The sequence below is a fragment of the Rhinopithecus roxellana genome, chromosome 11 (assembly GCF_007565055.1).
Source record: "Rhinopithecus roxellana isolate Shanxi Qingling chromosome 11, ASM756505v1, whole genome shotgun sequence".
In the NCBI taxonomy this organism is placed as follows: domain Eukaryota; kingdom Metazoa; phylum Chordata; class Mammalia; order Primates; family Cercopithecidae; genus Rhinopithecus; species Rhinopithecus roxellana.
In genome coordinates this window covers 81,433,639-81,456,022 of record NC_044559.1, presented here as the reverse complement: position 1 = coordinate 81,456,022, position 22,384 = coordinate 81,433,639, and the positions used below count along the sequence as shown (strand labels likewise).

Below are 22,384 nucleotides of genomic sequence, written 5' to 3'. Positions count from 1 at the left end.
ACTACCACTACATACGTAGCTAGAACTCTTAGCAGCCTTCTTTCTTCAGTGGGAAAAATTAAAATATATTATGCAAATGTCAAGTGTTTTCATTTAAAAGTAAGGAAGATTAAAATATAATGGGCAGAATTATTAAACAGTTAAGAAAAAATTATATTACCTGATTAGTGGAAGGGGTATATTGCTTCAGAACTAACTTTATTTTGGAAATATTGGACAAGTGACAGGTCTTACTGATGGATTGGAGTTTCTTCCCCCTACCTCCCCTTCTATATTCTGTAATACTTGAAGACCTAATATTTTGAGAAAGGCCAAAATTTGGAATGTGCCTCTTGGGTTCCTCCATAAAGGCTGGCCTGCCAATTCTTATTATTAATAGATTCATGGTCTTGAACAGGAAAAATCAGTAGACTCTTTGGTTTACACAAACCTTGCCAATTTTTCCACACCCTAAATGTCTGAAGGTTTACTGGTAACTCCTATTTGTCTTCCATAGTGGTATCCTATCTTTCTCTTCCAAGTTTCATTTTCTGTCTTCTAGATGACGTGAGCAGTGGTGATTCTCGGAAGAAGGTATAACTGGAGGGCATGCACTAGGAACACCAAAAACTGGGAACTTGGCCAATTCAAAGCTGGAAAGTAGTACTGAGAACAATGTATATAATGACATCTATCTTTCCCATAAAGACAGGAGAACTGAGACCATATCTTTAGGAGACAGGTTTTGGTGAGGTCAAGAAAGTAAAAAAAGGATGGAAGATTTTTTGGAAAACATAATGAATGGCAGCTTTCCATAGAGACCTAGGAAGCACAAATTTCACATAGCAAAAAAGGGTAAGAAAGAAAGAACTACAGCTGACTCACATTTTCTTTTTTAAAAAAATTTAAACTGCCTCAATTTGCTATAATTTTCTTAGCCAATCCCTTCTTTTCTGAAAATACAGCTCAACTTCAACCTAGTCCCTTCCGATAATCACAAATTCTGAGTTAACAGTGTTTCAGGATTTCAGGATTTGTTACTTCTTCTCAATTATTCCTTTTTTTTTTTTTTTTTTTTTCAGACGGAGTCTCACTCTGTCACCCAGGCTGGAGTGCAGTGGTGTGATCTCGGCTCACTGCAACCTCTGCCTCCTGGGTTCAAGTGATTCTCCTGCCTCAGCCTCCTGAGCAGCTGGGATCACAGGCATGTGCCACCATACCCAGCTAAGTTTTGTATTTTTAGTAGAGACAGGGTTTCTCCATGTTGGTCAGGCTGGTCTCGAACTCCTGACCTCGAGTGATCTGCCCATCTCGGCCTCCCAAAGTGCTGAGATTACAGGTGTGAGGCACTGTGCCCAGCCATCTCAATTATTCCTACATGATGGTTGAGAGAAAGGAAAGATAGACCAGTTACAGGACAAAGAGTGTTAGGGCAACAAACGGTAGGCATAAAAAGAAAGACCAGGTGTGGTAGTTCACACCTCCAATCCCAGCACTTTGGGAAGCTGAGGTGGGAGGATAGCTTGAGGCAAGGAGCTCAAGACTAGGCTGGGCAACATAGCAACACTTTATCTCTACAAAATATAAAAATAAATACATATTTAAAAAAAGAAGACAAAAATAATAGATAGGTGTGTTTATGTTTGTGCATATGCTACATATGTAAGTCACCAGATGGGCTGGGATCAACTGTATGAAAGGGAAAACAAGGTTTATCTTAGCAAATTTGTCAAAGCCTGCAGGTCCCACAAGTACCTACTATGGAGGATATTTTTGTTCAGATCATCTCAAGCTGGAGTCAACTTTGGAAGAACACTGACGGTATGTAACGTAAACGTCAAACTCTGGTTGTTTGGTTTATTTTAAGAAGACAACAAGGTTCTTCGACCTTGGGCAGCAACCACAGAGACATTCAAAGGTTGATGCACTCTGATATCTGTTGCAAGTATGTGTAACTCATCAACATTTGTTACAGATATCACCAAAATGGCCCTTTCGGTACTTAAAAAAAATTACAGAGTAACAGTATCTTCATGCTGAAAACGATCCTTAAGATTACCTAATCAGCCCCCTTTTCGCAAGGATTGGAGAAATTGAAGCTAAAAGGGGAATTTGCACAACATGAACAAAATGGAAAGAGCATAAACGAAATCTTGGATTTAAAAGCAGAGAATTAAAGAAAAGCAAACCAAAGAAAATAAAAAGCTTTTAAAAAGAAAAATGTATTTTAGCTCCATTTTTTTTCCACAGAAAACCACAAACTATATCCTCTCCCTCTTGCAGAAGAGGATTCACATCATGTCAATTAGGTCTTTTTGAGATACACACTCATTCCTTCAGGCAGACACACTACCATACTGTTCTTTTCTTTTACATTCAACTTTAAATCCCATAATCTAACTGAAGTCTTTTCACAATTAATTATTGCACAAATTCAGCAAGTTAAACATGTTCATTAATTCCCATCACACTAGAAAAAAAGTTAGAGGCAGCATAATCTAAATTTAAAGTGACCTTTCATTTAGAAGTTAGAAAATTATAGGTAGATACTTTGGAATTTTTATTGTCTCTAAGACCACCTCCCCTTCAACCCCGCCAAAAGGAAGGGATACTAGCAATCTAGAAAAAAATATGCACGGAGAGGCTTAAGACCTGCATCATCAAGCACTGCCAGTGGTTCTCAGCAGTACTCACTGGTTGCATGTCAGAACAAAGGAGATGTAAAATATATGTTTTAGAGATAACCTAAAACCTGTTCTAAAGAACTCCAATGACATTCAACATACCTACTCAAGCAAGAGGGAAAGAAATAATATTGTACAGAACCCTAGATTCATTCAGTATGTCTCCCATGTGTATTGAGAGTCAGCTTGTATATCTGGGAAGATGAGAGGGGACAATCTGATATCACTCATTTACTAGAGGAGAAAACTTAAATTCTAAAAGATTCAATGGTTTATATAGGTCCTTCTGAAAATGAAAAATTTCCATTTAGAGACTGTTCTTCTGCAAAGCTATCTGATCCACTGACACTAGGAAGGAGAGCTGATGCCACCCAGATATTTCTTCTGGTGTTAATTAATATGACTTCCTGGTTAATAAGTTTTTGCTGCTTTAGAACTTGATCCAACAATTAAACTGACAAAACTGTTTCAAACCTGTAAAGCTGCTGACACATATACCATGCAAATTCCATTAATGGGAGACGCCTGGATGTCCAGCGTGAACTACCTGGCTATCTATCACAATGAAAAAATTCTGAGTTATGTATAAATAAGTTGATTTATTCATTCACATTACATTCTCTACCCCACTTCCTCTCTCCCTTCACCTACCTCTTCATTCCTCTAACCCAATGGTATGGAGCAGGAGTTGGCAAACATTTTCTGTAAAGGGTCAGATGGTAAATAGTTTGGCCTTTGTGGGCTCTGCCTTTGTAGCACAAAAGTAGCCACAGACAATCCATAAATGAATGAATGTGGCTATATTCCAAAAAAACTTCATTTACAAAAACAGATTCAGCTTGCAGAGCTATAGTTTGCCAACCCTGGTTTGAAGAAGCAATTTTCAAACTTTAGCTTGAATCACAATCACACAGGCTTGTTAAAATACAGACCTCTGGGCCTCATCCTTAAGTTTCTGATTCAATAGCCCTGTCATGGGGCCTGAGATTTTAATAAGCTCCCAAGCAATGCTGATGCTGCTGGTCCAGGGACCACACTTTGAGAACCACTAGTACAAAACAATGGTCTATACTACATTCAGTGGAAGGTTAAAACGTAACCAACAATCAAGAATGTAGAAATGACATGCTGCAAACTTGACTGATAATTTCATAGAATATTTCATATGAAGACTTACTGTTAAGTGCCATAATATTATCTGTTCCTGGATGATGGAAATTTATCCCCATGCGTCCTAAAAAATAAAATAATTTTAAGCACAAAGAATGCTTAATGTAATCATTTCAAATACATCTTAAAATATAAACATTACAAAAATCTAAAACAGATTAATCTATAACAATGCTATCAAAGGCCAAAGCAGTTACAACAGCTTTAAAAATTAAGTCATAAAACATACACATGAAAAGTCTTAAAGCCAAAGTTTCAACAACAAATAAATAAAACAAAACAAAAAAGAAGCTTCTGTTATAATAGTCTAAAATTTAACACATCTCCTGCATTCCAATTTAAACATGCCAACTCTTTGGATTAAGCATTTTATTTAAACAACCATTTATACTATTATTCCATTCAAGCAGCAAAAAAAAAAAAAAAAAAAAAATAGATTCAAACAAGTATATAAATTTGAAGCTTAGAGAGAATAAAAAGAGAGGTTTCATAGTGGCTTAAAAATGCAACATAATAATCAGAATGACAACCAGAAGGAAGATGGTAAAATTTATATAAGAGATAGAAGGGGGGAAAATGATTGGCCTAAAAATCTAGGGTTCTGGTGGCTCTCCTCACCACTAACCAGTTATATGACCTTGAATATAATGCTAATTTCCACATGTTCATCCTTAAGTTTATAACAGGAGTTACAAACTTCTGCTGACATGGCTGGCTTCCTGTTTTTGTATGCCACTGGGTTAAGCATCATTTTTACATTTAGAAAGGCTTGTAAACACAACCAAACCAAAATTAAAACAAAGAACAATATGTGACAGAGACCATGTGGCCCGTAAAGCCTAAAATATTTACTCTTTAGCACTTCACAACTTTTGTCAACCCCTGGTCTGTAAGATGTTAAGTCAGAATCAGATGCTTCAACTAATGGCCCCTAGGAGCAAGAATGGAAGATTAATGTACTTAGAAAACTTTCTTGACCAAATTCCTTCAACAAAATAGTTATTGAAACAACGCTTTTGTTTAAAGCTAGTATCTATAAACTTGGCTCTGCAAGGTTTTAATGTTCAATTATGTCAAGGGTTATCATGAAATTCTCAAAAAATGTTAATCTTATTTCACTACCATTGTTTAAATAAATGTTAACAGTATCTTGGGGAGAAAGTAGTACAGAAAAAGCTGGAGATAAGGTTAAAATGATTGATTTTTACAACATATACAGTTTTATATTACATAATTGCAAAAGAGTCAGTCATCATTTGATAGTAAACTCTGTTATGGGGGACTGGAGGCAAATAGCATTATTAAGTTCTTTTTGCCCAAAAGGAAAGCATCATAGTAGACAAAACAGAGCATCTGCCTTAAATAAAAAGGGAGAATCATGAATTCCTAAACAAATGAAGTTTTTGCCTAGACAGGACCATCCTGATTTCTTATGGCTCCCCAGGCTACGATAATTTGTAAAAGGTCATTTCATATTAACAGGTAGGGAAGGCCAGGCGCAGTGGTTCACGCCTGTAATCCCAGCACTTTGGGAGGCCGAATCATCTCAGGTCAGGAGTTTGAGACCAGCCTGGCCAACATGGTGAAACCTCGTCTCTACTAAAAATACAAAAATTAGCTGGGTGTGCTGGTGGGTGCCTGTAATCCCAGCTACTCAGGAGGCTGAGGCAGGAGAATCACTTGAACTCGGAATGCGGAGGTTGCAGTGAGCCAAGATTGTGCCACTGTACTCCAGCCAGGGAGTCAGAGCAAGACTCCATCTCAAAAAAAAAAAAGAGGCAGGGAAAAACAAAACCCTCGCAAGTGAAGCGTCACTTGTATTTGTGTGTATGTATGTATTGAAGAATGAGAAAATCTTAAATACATCCATAAATAAGAAAATCCACCAGAATTTGATGGATTCTGATGAAACTGTTCTAACTTTATCATGAAGCATTATAGAGCTTTCAATAAAAAAAATTTAGTTTTTATTATTTCAAACTTATTAGGAGAAAAATGTTTCATCTCTCTCTGGTTTTGCAGAGACAATTTTGCTAGCATTTGTAATATAGTAAAATTATTTTCTTAGATTAGATCATATTTTCTATTAAAAAGCCATATGAGTAAAGAATCATCTAAGAGAATCATCTATTTTATTTTTATAGCTTTCATAAACCTTTTCATATTTACTAGAAGTTAACTATTAGGAATTTCAAAAACTACCCCATTGTTAAAAGATACATGTACTGTATCTATATGTAATTGTTCAATGTGCCTGACATTTTTTCAGTTCCTAAGTCATTTTAGAGTCCCTGAAAATTATAGTCAGCAACAAGTGTTATCTCCTACCACTACCTTTATCAGAACATATAACAGGAAAAACTGTCACCAGAACAAGGCTTTGACTCAGCAGGGAGAAAGCATATTCTCATTTCAGTTAGCTATCTCAATGTCCTTGCCATCATTTCTGGATAATCAAGACCTTAGGTGGATTTATTATCATGAAATACTAATATCCATGAAAACTAGATATGATTTACTCTAAACCAGTGTTCATCCTTTTCTGGGGTATTCAAATATAACAGTAATTAGCCAGTTACTGGAAAGTCCACCTACAAGCCCATCAAGACTTCAAAATCACTGCCCATCAGAACTTAAGGAAATCGCATATATGGAGGATCTTTTCAAACTTCAACCAAGGAATATTTAGAGGAGGGTGTGCTGTCTAAAAAGTTAACAATATTCCCTAAATATTCCTAGAATAATAATAAAGGGTTATCAAGGAAATCATGCAAGCCTGAATTTAACTGATCCTTATTTGACTTATTTTCTTTCCTGTGTCTACAACCATGTATGGTAAAGAATTATGTAGTTTACAACCACTATATCAAATAAAGTTTTTACATGTTCCTATAACTACCTAGTTTTCCAAACATAAAGGGGTACCCTTTTTGTCCTCCAGAAGTTAAACATACCTGCATGGATCCTTTTTGACCCTTTCCATGAGCTTCTAGAACTTTTCAGCTTGGAAAGATGAAACTGAAAGGAAGCTTGGTAGTTTTCAAATTATCATTCTCTATCTTACACTGATTACTTCCAACCTAAACTTTCTTATGATGCAGTAAAACAAGAGGCTTAGGCAATATTTTACAGATTGAAGGTATCACTAATTGATGAAAAGCAGAACACTTTTTACCTTTCCTGGTATTCTCTCTAATTCTTTGACCTCTTTGACTTCAACAGGTCTCTAGATGAAAGTTAGCAACAAAAGATTTTATAAGAAACTCCAGGCTGGGCACCGTGGCTCACGCCTGTAATCCCAACACTTTGGGAGGCCGAGGCAGTCAGATCATGAGATCAAGAGATGGACACCATCCTGGCCAACATGGTGAAACCCTATCTCTACTAAAAATACAAAAAAATTAGCTGGGTGTGGTGGCGTGCGCCGTAGTCCCAGCTACTCTGCAGGCTGAGGTAGAAGAATCGCTTGAACCTGGGAGGTGCAGGTTGCAGTGAGCCGAGATTGTGTCACGGCACCCCAGCCTGGCGACACAGCAAGACTCCGTCTCAAAAAAAAAAAAAAAGAAAAGAAAAGAAACTCTGGGTCAAGAAAGCCATATCCATCAGAATCAATTATCTAAATATAATCGAATTTTTCCCCCAACTAATAATGCAATTTTTTAAAGTAAAATCACTCACAGCATCTTTAAGTTAGTTTCTTAACCTCGTCCAAAAGTAATTTTTAGATTATAAAATGCAATTCATTTTCATTGGAGAAAAATCACGTAATACAGAAAAAGGGAGAAAACAAGTTCACCAAAGATAAGCACTGTTAACATTTTGATTTACAGTCTTCCAGGTTTGGGAGTGTATATGTGTAAAGGTTTCTTTTCTAAAATTGAAATTATTTCATAATTTTTAACTTAATATACTGTATATCTTAAGTTTTACAGTTATTAAGGAATTTTGGAGGAAAATAAAATATATAACAGCAAAAGAAAAACTGATTCCAAATTCAGAAAAGGCCATTTCTTTTTTCTTCCTTTTGTCCAACAAATACTGCTGTTTAATCAGCTGTGAAAACAGAATCAAGTGTGTGACATCTGGTGATTTTTGTATAATGCAGTCTGGTGCTGCCAGCATGACATTTTGTCACCTGTCCATGGTCTGCTATTTTTAAATTGTTCTTGTCAGCTAGCGATCTTTTAAGTATAGTGTAAAATATAAGGTTTCAAAAACTGGAAGGCATACTTGGTTTTACTGAGTTAAATGATGCTGTGGAAATCTGAGACTGTGTCCCACTTTTCCCACTGCACAGGATCGGATAAATAGGGGTGAGAGGGGATGAAGGCAGAGGTTGGAAAACAGGGTTACATATGGTTATTCGTTCTGTAAAATCACAGTCTCAGAAGCTCAATTCACATTCATATTTAAAACACTAGTTATAAAAAAAAACCCTACGTCTATCATGATTCAAAGTTTCAGAATCCAACTAAACTCATGCTTTTGTGAGTCCAAAATAAAAACCGAAATTTGTATTAACTCATAATTAATTATGAAAGTCATCTCTTTACTTCTACAATGTGTTATGAGATAGGGAACAACTGCTGTACCTTCCTCTAATCACTCCCTTTGCTCTAAAAAGGCAAGTACTTCAGAAAGCTTCATATAACAGAATGTTAGTGCCACGTTTCAGAAAGACTTATAGGTAAAATGCATATTCTACACTAATTTTCTCTATAAAGTTAGAGAGATGTTCCTTTAGAAAACTATCTTAAAAATGTAATACTGTGATATGTAAAAATACAGTAAACTTTTTTTTAATCTCCTTTTTAAGGAAATGATAAAACTTTGGTACATAATATTCTAAGTATGTTCCAAATAACCAATAATCAAAAGCTGTGAGCTTAGACCTGAGGTCAAATCCTAGTTTATTCACATATTGGTAGTGCGCAATTTTTGGCAAGTCGTTAAATATTTTGTGCCTCTGTTTCCTCATTTAATGAAGGCTGTACTCGAGAACAATTAAATCACAATTCCCAGTGTGGCATGCACTGGTTCACACCTGTAATCCCAGCACTTTGGGAGGCAGAGGTGGGCGGATCGCTTGAGCTTAGGAGTTAGAGAGCAGCCTGGGCGACATGGCGAAACCCTATCTCTACAAAAAAAAAAAAAAAATTAGGTGGGTGTGGTGGCATGCACCTATAGTTCCAGCTACTCACGAGGCTGAGGTGGGAGGAGAGCTTGAGCCCAGGAGGCGAAGACTGCAGTGAGCTGAGATCACCACTGCATTCCAGTCTGGGTCACACAGGGAGACCCTGTCTCAAAATCATCATCATCATCATCATCATCATCATCACCACCACCACCACCATCTGTGTCTTTTAAAACTCAGGTGTTTTTTTTTTTGAGATGAAGTCTCGCTCTGTCACCCAGGCTGGAGTGCAGTGGCACAATCTTGGCTCAAAGCAAGCTCCACCTTCCCGGTTCAAGCGATTCTCCTGCCTCAGCCTCCTGAGTAGCTGGGATTACAGGTGCCCACCACCACACCCGCTAATTTTTGTATTTTTAGTAGAGGCAGGGTTTCACCATGTAGGATAGGCTGGTCTTGAAGTCCTGACCTCAAGTGATCTGCCCGCCTCAGCCTCCCAAAGTGCTGGGATTATAGGCATGAGCCACCATGCCTGGCCGCTAAAAACTCAGGTGATTTAAATGCTATGCTTAAAGGATGATTACACAAATTAATGGAGAGTACTTATACAAATCACTCAATTTCTACTTACTGTCTCTGACCCCCAAAAATATACAAAACAAGAACCATCACTTCTTGCTGACTTAGAACCTGTGCCCTAATCTGCTAACTTTCAAATAAGATAAACTGATACGGGCTAAAGGGAGATAACACAAAAATAGAACTGAGCAATAATTCAAGCTACAGAAGTAAAGAGACAGTATATTTTTCTGGAACAAACGAGCAAATAAAATGTAATGAAGGCATATTTTTATAAAATAAGAGGACTTCAAAATTCCGTAAGAGGGGACAAATTTTGTGAAAGGCTCTATAATACTAAATTTAAATTGTGATGAATAAAGAAAAATCCCGCTATAACACCAAAGGGGTGGCATTATCTCTTCCATTTTAACACCAAAGGGGTGGCATTATCTGCTTTAAAGCACTACTACCGAAAGATAAGCTATTTTTCTCTAGACACTCTCAGTATACCTTTGAAAAGCAAAGTTTTCAATATCATTTCTCAACTGACATCTTTTCTTTTCATTTTTCAAATCTCAGTTCCATGAATGGTGAGGGAAGAGAAAATTCAAATACATAAAAATGTTTTACCAGGCACTAACCCCAAATAGTCAGCCAGGCCTTTTTTTGTGCTATAAGAGGGAAATTGCATGGGATGAAGAAAAAGTAACTCCTCCCTGTTTTTGCCAAGATGCCTGCTATACTGGGCTTCCCCAGTTAGGGTGTATGATCTTACTTCTCTGCTCAATGTGCTATAGTTGCTATTTCCTTATTATCCTTCTAGAGTTGGGAGAATATGATTAATCAAACCAAATGACCATGAGTTTTCAGAGTGGTTCTATAGGAGCTTAGTGAAACTGCATTACAGGTAGAAAGTCAAGGAACAGCTATGAGGAAGACAAAAGGGACAAATCTTTTTCGTTATCTCTTACTCCACCTCTCTCAACACCATTAATCCCCTTAATCCTCACAGTTAAGAAGAGAGTTGGATTTTCCTTCAATCCACTAGAAATGAGAAGAGAACAATTGCTCCCTCCTACTACATCTGCCAACCCAAGGATTTCTATACTGAGAAAAAGAAATAAGAAACAGGGCCAGGGCCAGTGGCTCATGCCTATAATCTCAGCACTTTGGGAGGCTGAGGTAGGAGGATCGCTTGAGCTCAGGAGTTCAAGACCAGGCTGGGCAACATGGCGAAACCCTGTCTTCACAGCAAATAGAAAAAATCAGCCAGGCATGGTGCCCCTGCCTCTAGTACCAGCTACTTAGGGAGCTGAGGCAGGAAGATTGCTTGAGCCTGGGAGGTCAAGGCTACAGTGAGCCAAGATTGTGCCGCTGCACTCCAGCCTGGGTGAAAGAGCGAGAACCTGTCTCAAAAAAAATAAATAAATAAAATAAGAAACAGCTGCATTAGAGCATTACCCTCTTCAAAAGCCACCTTTCTCATCTCTGAGGCATTCTCTCAAACAAAAGGAAAAGTATATCTAAGACATAGTTAAAAAACAAAAAACAAAAAACAAAACCAAACCCAGAAGATCATTACCTTCTTCTGTTACAGCCAAGCACTGTAGTTTGGGATCTTTAAAAGGCAAAAAAAAGGCCGGGCGCGGTGGCTCAAGCCTGTAATCCCAGCACTTTGGGAGGCCGAGACGGGCGGATCACGAGGTCAGGAGATCGAGACCATCTTGGCTAACACAGTGAAACCCCGTCTCTACTAAAAATACAAAAACTAGCCGGGCGAGGTGGCGGGCGCCTGTAGTCCCAGCTACTCGGGAGGCTGAGGCGGGAGAATGGCGCAAACCCGGGAGGCGGAGCTTGCAGTGAGCTGAGATCCGGCCACTGCACTCCAGTCCGGGCGACAGAGCGAGACTCCGCCTCAAAAAAAAAAAAGAAAAAGAAAAAGAAATTATTCCGGCCAGGCGCAGTGGCTCATGCCTATAATCCCAGCCACTTTGGGAGGCTGAGCAGGGAGGATTACGAGGTCAGGAGTTTGAGACCAGCCTGGCCAACATGGTGATATCCTGTCTCTATTAAAAAATACAACAATTAGCCGGGTGTGATGGCACACACCTGTAATCCTAGCTACTCAGGAGGCTGAGTTAGGAGAATTACTTGAACCAGGGAGGCAGACGTTGCAATGAGCTGAGATCCCGCCACTGCACTCCAGCCTGGGCAACACAGCAAGACTCCAGCTCAGAAAATAAATACATAAATAAATAATAAATTAGTCCAATTTTTATTTAAATACGCATTCTGTGATCTGTCTAATGCTATAGAAGATATTTTTCAGTGTGCTATGAAGAAAGTTCAATTCAGCTTTTCTTCTATACAATTTTTATCATGGGGGATGAGATAGAGAAACTTTTAAAATTTCCTACAAATATTTTCAGGGCTGGTCAACTGAATACATAACCAAAAAACTATTAAAGCTTATTTACTTTACTAAAACAGAAGTCTCATTATCTCCTAAACTTCCTATTCTGTTATCTCCCAAGCTAATAGTTTTTTCCCCTGAATCAACAGGGCAGTTGAATAAAGGGATTTCTTACTGAATACATTTCTAAGATAAAATATTATTGTGAACATATTTTTACCATGTTCTTCAAGTACATCTTAAAATACTGGATATCCTATATTTTTTACATCATTCAGATATACAATTTTGGAAAGCCAAAATAATTGAAAAATTATTTTCCTTTCTAAGTGGCTTTGAAAATAAGATGTTTATCCTTCAATAATCACTACTTACTTATGAAAAATATAAAATTTTGACAACGTGCATCTGAAAAATTTCAACATTTAGCTGCAGTCTAGTTGGAAAGAAGTCAATATTGTAAGGATACCATACTACTTCCAGAAAAAATTGTGGATAACATTTGAGCAGTTTCTAGTGCCAGGGACTTTATTTGATCTTCGTACTCACTCTATGAAGTAGGGAATTTATTTTAACAATAGGGACACTGAGGCTTTGAAGAGGCTAATTTATCCAGATTAATAGGCAGACAGAGGCAGAGACAGAATTCACACCCAGGTTTCACTGACTGCAAAGTCAGAAAGGCTGAGTTGTAATTTCTTCTCCTATATGGAGAATATAAAATATCTGGAAGGATGTTAATAAAAATAATAACCTTTGTTATTTCTAGGTAGAGAGTCTCTAGTGATTTTTTTTTTTTTTTTTTTTTTTTTTTTGAGAGAGTCTCGCTCTGTCGCCAGGCTGCAGTACAGTGCCACAATCTCGGTCACTGCAACCTCCAACTCCCTGATTCAAGCGATCACCACATCCAGCCTCTAGTGATTTTTTTTTTCTTTTTTACTTTCCTTTTCGTCCTTTTACACACTATTTGGATTTCTTATAATGAGTAAAAATATTTTTTTTTTTCTGAAAAACCAAGGAAATTAAGCTCTAGGAAAAAAAAAAAAAATCAAAACAAACAAACATACAAAAACCAGTTACTCTGGGGCCAGGTGGGGTGGCATAGGCCTGTAATCCCAGCACTTTGGGAGGCCAAGATGGGCAATCGCCTGAGGTCAGAAGTTTGAGACCTGCCTGGCCAACATGGCGACACCCCGTCTCTACTAAAAATGCAAGAATTAACTGGCAGTGGTGGCAGGTGCCTGTAATCCCAGATGCTCAGGAGGTTGAGGCAGGAGAATCACTTGAATCTGGGAGGCAGAGGTTGCAGTGAGCCGACATCACGCCATTGCACTCCAGCCTGGGCAACAAGAGCAAGACTTCATCTCAAAAAAACAAAGACCAGTTACTCTGTACTTGAGTTTTGAGGTCCTTAAAATAGTGTTCCCCATGTTCAAGTGGGAGTAAAGGATACTGAAAGTAGGAGGAGGCTGGGCGCAGTGGCTCACACCTATAATCTCAGCACTTTGGGAGGCCGAGGCAGGTGGATCACCTGAGGTCAGGAGTTTAAGACCAGCCTGACCAACATGGAGAAACTCCGTCTCTACTAAAAACACAAAATTAGCTGGACGTGCTGGAAAATGCCTGTAATCCCAGCTACTCAGAAGGCTGAGGCAGGAGAATCTCTTGAACCCAGGAGGCAGAGGTTGCAGTGAGCTGAGAGCACGCCACTGCACTCCAGCCTGGGCAACAAGAGCGAAACTCCGTCTCAAAAAAAAAAGAAAAAAAGGAGGAGGAAAAGCAAGATAGTATAGAGGGAAGTGCTTCTGAACAGACTCATACAGAAGCCACAAGGTAGGTCCTCTAGCCTACCATCCTTCTCTTAAAGCTCAATCCACCTAAATGTTTATCTCTTTTGACCCAAAGATTCTTACTATGAATTTACCTTAAGGAAAAGCTATGTGCAAGAACTCATCCATGGCAGCATTACCTTTAATGGAGGAAAAACTGGAAACAATCTAAGAGTCTAAAGTCAAGGCCTAGCAGTAAATTACAAAGATCTGATAGAAGCATGGATAATGCTTATCATACGGGAATTAGACAAAGAATATACCATCACAATCTTTTATTTTTTAGTTACCTTTTTGTTCTTATAATATTCTCCACTTTTTAAAGTCAAAACATTTTTTAAATATTTTCCTTAAAATGCCAGTATCAGCTGGGCGCAGTGGCTCGCGCCTGTAATACCAGCACTTTGGGAGGCCGAGGCAGGCAGATCACTAGAGGTCAGGAGTCTGAGAACAGCCTGGCCAACATGGTGAAATCCCATCTCTATTAAAAATACAAAAACCAGCTGGGCGAGGTGGCAGGCGCCTGTAATCCCAGCTACTCGGAAGGCTGAGGTAGAATAATCATTTGAACCTAGGAGGCGGAAGTTTCAGTGAGTCAAGATTGTGCCACTGCACTCCACTGTCTCAAAACAAAAACAAAAACAAAAAAAACCCCAAAAAACTAGCTTTCCCCAAAATCCCTTCTTTTCTTCATAACCTATTGACTACTTTCTTTTCACTGGAAAATGAGGAAAGCAGAAGAAAATCATGAGTGTGACAAGAAAATGATGAAAGAGATTTCTGGTGTGGCTTGACGAAATGAGCATCAGGTGTTCAGTCATTCACACTATAATGTGGGCCTAGAGAGAACCGGAGGGGAGTGAATTCCTCACAATTTTGAAAGACGTAATGGTTCATACAAGATGGACATCCCCATGGATGAAAACTCTTCACAGTTTTCAGAAATTTAGATCTTAACCCAAGTATAATGGATATTTAAAATACTGTAATTACAGTATTTTAAAATATCATAAAGTCTCTAAAAAGTCCTATAATCCATAAAAAGAACTATCTGCAATTATGAATTAGACACCAACATCTATCCTGAATTTACATAGGCTCTAAAAACAGGAAGTTCTAATACTGCTAACTTTGAGAACTTCTGCCTTATATTTAAGATATTTTCTTGTGTTTTGGCCTCAGAGAATGCAAAGGGTCACTGGCTGCCCATAAGCCTGTGTAGTGATACTTCCTATACTAGGAAGGTGATTATGCTTTAATAAAATAGAAATCCTTTATATGCAGTTTTCTGAAGTAATCTTTGGAGATTGGTTTACTAACTCTCACAGTTCCTTGCAGTATATATACATGGACTTAAATGAATTATCCAGGTTCAGCTGAGGATTCCAAATACACAAAGCCCAGAAAACCTGGCTGCTGGTCTCATGCTATTAACTCATAATGTGACTGATCTCAGCTACCCAATTCATGCTCCTGCCAGACATGACTGATAACAACAATCCACCTTGATTATTATAGGTAGCTGAACCCAGGTTTAAAAGAAATCAACTTTAAATACATTCCACAATGCTTTACAGAAGCAAAACAAAAACAAGCAAACAAAAAACAAACCAGAAAAATCAAAATTATTAAAAAGCTGATTTTTGCTTAAAACACCAAGCAAGAAATGGACATATGAATATTCCTAACCTGCAAAATGATTCCTCCACATTATATCAGCGAAACTCATTGGTGGGCCACTGGGAGGGTAGTGTTTACCTTTCAGAGGCTCATGATCAGTCCTTATCATATCCATTAAGGAGTTCTCCAACGAGTGCAAGTTAAAAGTATCATAGGGCCTACTCCGGTCCTAAAAATAAAAACAAAAACAAGACAATACATAAAATTACTTCATAAAATTAACACCATATCATTTGCTTCCTGCTGTGGATTGATGACATGAATGAAAGTTACAGAGAGCTCTAATAGCATACAGTCCTTCTTTTTATTTGTTGATGTATTTATTTACTTTGTAGAGATGGGGTCTTGCTATGTTTCCCAGGCTGGTCTCGAATGTCTAGGCTCAAGCAATCCTCTTGCCTTGGCCTCCCAAAGTGCTGGGATTACCGACGTGAGCTACTGTGCTGATCCTGCTCTCTTCATTAAGAATAATGACTTGTCACACCTGTAACCCCAGCATTTTGGGAGGCCAAGGTGGGCAGATCACTTGAGGTCAGGAGTTCGAGACCAGCCTGGCCAACTGGGTGGAACCTCGCCTCTACTAAAAACACAAAAATTAGCCAGGTGTGGTGGTGTGCACCTATAATCCCAGCTACTTGGGGGGCCTCAGGCAGGAGAATCACTTGAACCTGGAAGGCAGAGGTTGCAGTGAGCCAAGATCATACCACTACACTCCAGCCTGGATGACAGAGCAAGACTCCATCTCAAAAAAAAAGAAGGAATAATGATTTGGCAACATTAAGTTTAATCCAAGTCTCCATAACTAATTAAATTGCATCATCTCCCCTAATATTCTATAACGTAATGTAGTTGAGTGACTTTCTTGCAAATGAACTAAAATAGTAAATTTAAAAGGAAGAGTCAAGTTAATTGGTTTTGCTTTCTACCCTCCACCCAATAACTTCATTGTCAAATGAACAGAGATGTTTCCCCCCTAGAGGAAGATCGTAATTTTTTTTTTTTTTTTTTTTTTTAAGACAAGGTCTTGCTTTGTTGCCCAGGTTGAAGTACAGTGGTGCAATCATGGCTCACTTCAGCCCCGACCTCCTGAGCTCAAGTGATCCTCCCACCTCAGGCTCCCTAGTAGCTAGGACACATGTCGCCACGCCCAGCTAATTAAAAATTTTTTTTTTTTTTTTTAGAGATGGGGTCTCACTATGTTGCCCAGGCTGGTCTGGAATTCCTGATTGCAAATGATAAAGACCACAACAATTAAGAACTCAGATGGAATCATTTTCCTGAAAAACCAAAGGGCAACTATAATTTCAATGAAAATGTATTGGATATCTTTAACATTTCTGACCAGTAAGTTACATATATGGATACACTTTTTAAAAATAAAAATGTGGCTGGGCACAGTGGCTCACACCTGTAATCCCAGCACTTTGGGAGGCCAAGGCAGGCAGATCACAAGGTCAAGAGATTGAGACCATCCTAGCCAACATGGTGAAACCCTGTCTCTACTAAAAATACAAAAATTAGCTAGACGTGGTGGTACGTGGTACATGCTTATAATCCCAGCTACTCAGGAAGCTGAGGCAGCGAATTGCTTGAACCCAGGAGGTGGAGGTTGCAGTGAGCCAAGATCACACCACTGCACTCCAGCCTGGCGACATAGCTAGATTCCATCTCAAAAAGTAAAAATAAAAAATAAAAATAAAAATGTGTTTAAACTTGTATTCATGAAGATAATGGCAAAAAGAAAAAAAAATTTTTAACGTGTCCAAAGTACTAAAATTACCTTTTGAAAAGCACTCACATGAAGAAACCTTAACCCAAAGAAGTATTTTCAAGATGTTACATTCAAAAACATTTTGAAACTAGAAATCTAACACAAACTAAGTAAAGAAAAAAGCGTTATTTCACCACATTTCACTCAAGCCTTCAGGAGACCATCACCTACAAACTCTTCTTAGTACTCTGAGCCTCAAGGGAAGCATAGCTCATGTTCTAAGTTAATACTAAAGAACAGATCAAGTTTGCTTTGGTTAAGAAAAGCAAGACAAGCATACATCTCAACAACCAAACCAAGTCAACCTACAGTGATGAGAGATTATTTTCAGGGTCTTGAACAATCTTTTCCAGCTTTGCATTTGATCATTTATCCTCTTCTATGGACAACACTCACCCATTACCTATCTCTCCCCTTGGATAGGAAAGAGACATGGAATATTTTCTTTGGTTCTCTACTTTGGTTTCTATACAATCTAAAAAGGTCTTTTCTTTTAGATTTAAAGTCTTCCTGCAGATCATTTGTTTTGCTTTGGGTTCAAGTTATTAGTGGAAACTCTAAGGAGTAAAGCTGAATTTCCAGAAATGCAGGCTTATCTGTACCCATAAGAGTGTCTATCATATACTTTGTCCAAAGAAAAAGCTAGAGGTAAAGAAGTATGCTGATGAGGAGGCAAAATGATAACCTATTTCTGGCACTAACAATCCCAAAATGAATTATCTAGGAGCCCTCTATAACATCCACACTTCTAACTAGAACTCTGAAGACATGAGAGTGTTTCAGAATAGACTGACATGGTAAGGGAACTATAAGAATAGGCTATTTGAAGGCATTCAAGAATCTTTCCGGACAGGACAGTTCATTTTTTCATTTAATTATTGATAATCCCTCAAGGTAGATAAAAACATACCCATTTACACATGAAGAAGGCAAGGTTCAGAGAAGATTCAAGAGCCCTCAATGCCAAAACCTGAGTAGTATAAAAATCTGGCCAAAGAGATCAATTAAATCCATGGTTACTTCTATAGAAAAATTGCACTGAAACTAACTGCACATTCCTGCCAATGTAACAGTGAGTTCCTATCACAAATGGATATCAGACATTAGATGACTACCTGTCAGGAAAATTAAAAGAGGATTTTGGGAGGAGGGATTCATGTAACTAAACTGAAATGGTTCCCAAACCTGTCAGACTGTCAGAAATCACATGTAGAGCCAATTAAAACACAGATTCCTGGGCTCCAGCTCAAACCTACTTAATCATAATTTAAAACAAAATAAATTCTATGACTGGCTAGAGCCACTAAACTGGATGATTCTTCAAGTTAAGCCTTTACAAACCCATGATTCTGTTCAGTAAAATTAGACAGTAAAGTGAGGGCAGGGACCAGTGTGAGCAGCAGGCAATAAACAAGCCTGGCCACCTTGCAGAGGGTCACTTTTGCAGTCTTCTGATTTACTGTGTATTAGAGAAGCAGTTGGTGGCCTAGTTTTTTTTTGTTTTTTTTTTTTTGAGGCGGAGTCTCGCTCTGTCGCCCAGGCTGGAGTGCAGTGGCCGGATCTCAGCTCACTGCAAGCTCCGCCTCCCGGATTTACGCCATTCTCCTGCCTCAGCCTCCCGAGTACCTGGGACTACAGGCGCCTGCCACCTCGCCCAGCTAGTTTTTTGTATTTTTTAGTAGAGACGGGGTTTCACCGTGTTAGCCAGGATGGTCTCGATCTCCTGACCTCGTGATCCGCCCGTCTCGGCCTCCCAAAGTGCTGGGATTACAGGCTTGAGCCACCGCGCCCGGCCCAGTGGCCTAGTTTTTAAAAGCACAAATTTTAAATTCAAAATCCAGTTTTCAAATTCTGGCTCTCCCACTTACTGGCATGTCACTTTGAATATGTTTCTAAGCCTTGGTTATCTTCATCTATAAAATGGGATAATTTTCCGGGTGCGGTGGCTCATGCCTGTAATCCCAGCACTTCAGGAGGTCAGGGCAGGCGGATCACAAGGTCAGGAGATTGAGACCATCCTGGCTAACATGATGAAACCCTGTCTCTACTAAAAATACAAAAAATCAGCCAGGCATGGTGGCACGTGCCTGTAGTCCCAGCTACTTGGGAGGCTGAGGCACAAGAATCGCTTCAACTGAGGAGGCGGAGGTTGCAGTGAGCCCAGCTCATACCACTGCACTCAGCCTGGGCAACAGAGCAAGACTCTGTCTCAAAAAAACAAAACAAAACAAAAAATGTAGCCAGGTGTGGTGGCAGGTGCCTGTAATCCCAGCTACTCGGGAGGCTGAGGCAGGAGAATCACTCAAACCCAGGAGGTGGAGGTTGCAGTGAGCCTAGATCACACCACTGCACTCCAGCCTAGGCAACAGAGTGAGACCCCATCTCAAAAAAAAGGGGGGAGGGATAATTCTCTCTTCATGGTTTCTTCAGTACTAAATAACAGAACATACAGGCATCTGTACCATGGTGGCTACCACAATATTAGGGAGAGCACAAAAAGATTTCTGTGATGCCATCTCAAGAGTACTGAAAAATGAATTTTTAAACCTAGCAGTTCACAGATACTAACCTAACAGTGTTCACTAATGCTCAACAGAAGAAAACATATGACATGTGAAAGGCATGAGAGAATTTACACAGGCTTAATTAAACAAACTTCAGGCCTCTGAGAGTTCTCATTAAAATTAATTCCATCCATGCCTCATCAACTTATATTTGCCGCATACCATGCATCCTTTTTGTTTTAGAAGTAGTAAATGTTGCTGAAATAAGTGATTAACCAGGAAGTCTGCAAGAAACAGAACAAAAAGGATAGAAAAAACAGAAAAATCTACAGTGGAATTCATCAACAGAAATTATGTATACAGAAAACTCGGCCACAATTTATCATTCAATGACAAAGGTTACAAGTGGCAACTAACCTGTTAGGTCTTTTTTCATAAGTTTTGTTTCCCAATATAGAGAAACAGGAAAACATCATTATTTGTTTTTAACAAGCAAACACACCAAGAAGTATTAGAAAATCTCTAAATAATGCAGCCCATTATTGACTCTTTTCTTTGCAGATAACCAATGAAGATGTTGTCAGTTAGTTGTACACAGAACAGCTCACCTCCACTGCATTAGGCCTCTTTCTTCCCTCAGCTGGATTTAATATTAATAAATTTATCAAGCATTTAATATGTGCCTGTCACTGTTCTAAGTATGCTTATGCATTATCTCACAGCCCTATTAAGTAGGTAGCTTTTGTCCCATTTTATAAAATAAACAATTAAGTCGCTGGGCGCAGTGGCTCACGCCTGTAATCCCAGAACTTTGGGAGGCTGAGGTGGGTGGATTGCGACATCAGGAGTTCGAGACCAGCCCAGCCAACATGGTGAAACCCCATCTCTACTAAAAATACAAAAATTAGCCGGTGTGGTGTCACGTGCCTGTAGCCCCAGCTACTTGGGAGGCTGAGGCAGGAGACTCGCTTGAACCCAGGAGGCGGAGGATGCAGTGAGCCGAGACCATGGCATTGCACTCCAGCCTGGGTGACAGAGTGAGACTCCATCTCAAATAAAATAAAATAAAATAAAAATTAAGTCTTGGAGAGAATAAATAACTAGCTCAAGGTTACAGGGATGGTGAGTGGCAGAGCCAGGGCTCAAATCCAGTCAAATCCAGACTATGCTCTTAAGTATTCTCATTGTACTGCTTCCCTGACCTCCTCCTATTCCATCTAGCCTTAAATCCTTTTTACAAACACTCCCTTTAACTTAATCTGTCACAATCCAGAGACAGGTTTCTTTGACCCTACTCTGCAACACAAGCAACTTGACCCTCACTTGCCCTTGGTCAATGACCTTTGCTCAACTGACAACTAATTAATCTCAAGAAGTAGTTTGATCTACCTCTAGGCAATCCCAGGTTTGCCTCTAATAGCCCTATCCCATTCACCTGCCCTTTTCTTGGAAGAGGAATCCAGAATCCCTTGCTATCTTTTTTCTAGCTTATACCCAGACATTTCCTCCGCTAGACATACAAAGTGGAAGACTGAAAGGGTCAACAGCATTTGGGGATAAAAGTAGCTCTGGAACCAAATGATAAAATTAACCATGTGCTAGGTACTGGACTAAATGGTTTAAAGTGCTATCTCCTTCCTCATCACAACCCTGCAGGGTAGGTATTATCTCCATTTCACTGAGGAAAACAACTGAGGCTCACAAAGGTTTCTGTAATAGCTCAGTCACAGAGCTGATCAGAAATAAGGACATAAAACCAGGTCTGTGACTCTCAAGTCCATACCAGTAATGTTCTAACGCTTCTATACTAACTAGCTGCAGTGTGGCCCATGAACAATGGGGACTTAGTTGGGAAGAAAGGGACACAGTCAGGACCAAAAATCAAAAGGATGGTAGATGTCTGAAAGAGCTAGGAAAAGATAAATGTGGTAATAGAAAACAGAAAAACTTTTTAGAGGAATTCCTAAGGAAGGGTTTTCTATTTATCACACGACTGCAACATATATTTGGATAAAACATTCCAAAGTTAAATGCATGTAATGCATAAGAAAGGACTAACTGGCAGGGCACGGTGGCTCACGCCTGTAATCCCAGCACTTTGGGAGGCCGAGGCGGGTGGATTACCTGAGGTCGGGAGTTTGAGACCAGCCTGACCAACATGGAAAAACCTTGTCTCTACTAAAAATCCAAAATTAGCCAGGCATGGTAGTGTATGCCTGTAATCCCAGCTACTCGGGAGGCTGAGGCAGGAAAACCTCCTGAACCCAGGAGGCAGAGGTTGTGGTGAGCCAACATCATGCCACTGTACTCCAGCCTGGGCAACAAAAGTGAAACTCCGTCTCAAAAAAAAAAAAAAAAAAAAGGCTGGGCACAGTGGCTCACACCTATAATCCCAGCACTTTGGGAGGCTGAGGCGGGTGGATCAAGAAGTCAGAGACCATCCTGGTTAACATGGTGAAACCCCGTCTATACTAAAAAATTAGCCGGGCGTGGTGGCACGCGCCTGTAGTCCCAACTACTCGGGAGGCTGAGGCAGGAGAATCACTTGAACCCGGGAGGCAGAGGTTGCAGTGAACCGAGATCGCCCCATCATACTCCGCCTAGGTGACAGAGACTCCATCTCAAAAAAAAAAAAAAAAAAAAAAAAGAAAGGACAAACTCA

General features: G+C 39.3%; 1 protein-coding gene across 6 annotated transcripts in view; it reads right to left on the bottom strand.

Moving 5' to 3' along the window:
• The window catches only part of CPEB3 (cytoplasmic polyadenylation element binding protein 3), a 256,201-nt gene that overhangs the window by 143,810 nt on the left and 90,007 nt on the right, over positions 1–22,384 (bottom strand). For 4 of the 6 annotated variants that reach the window (XM_030940515.1, XM_030940513.1, XM_030940516.1 and 1 more), the window contains 2 exons: positions 15,457–15,616; positions 3,841–3,897 (listed from right to left, as the gene is read on the bottom strand). In XM_030940515.1, the coding sequence (XP_030796375.1) occupies positions 3,841–3,897; positions 15,457–15,616 (217 nt within the window). The remainder of the gene's footprint in view (positions 1–3,840; positions 3,898–15,456; positions 15,617–22,384) is intronic. The other 2 variants (XM_010381317.2, XM_030940514.1) reach the window with 1 other exon arrangement.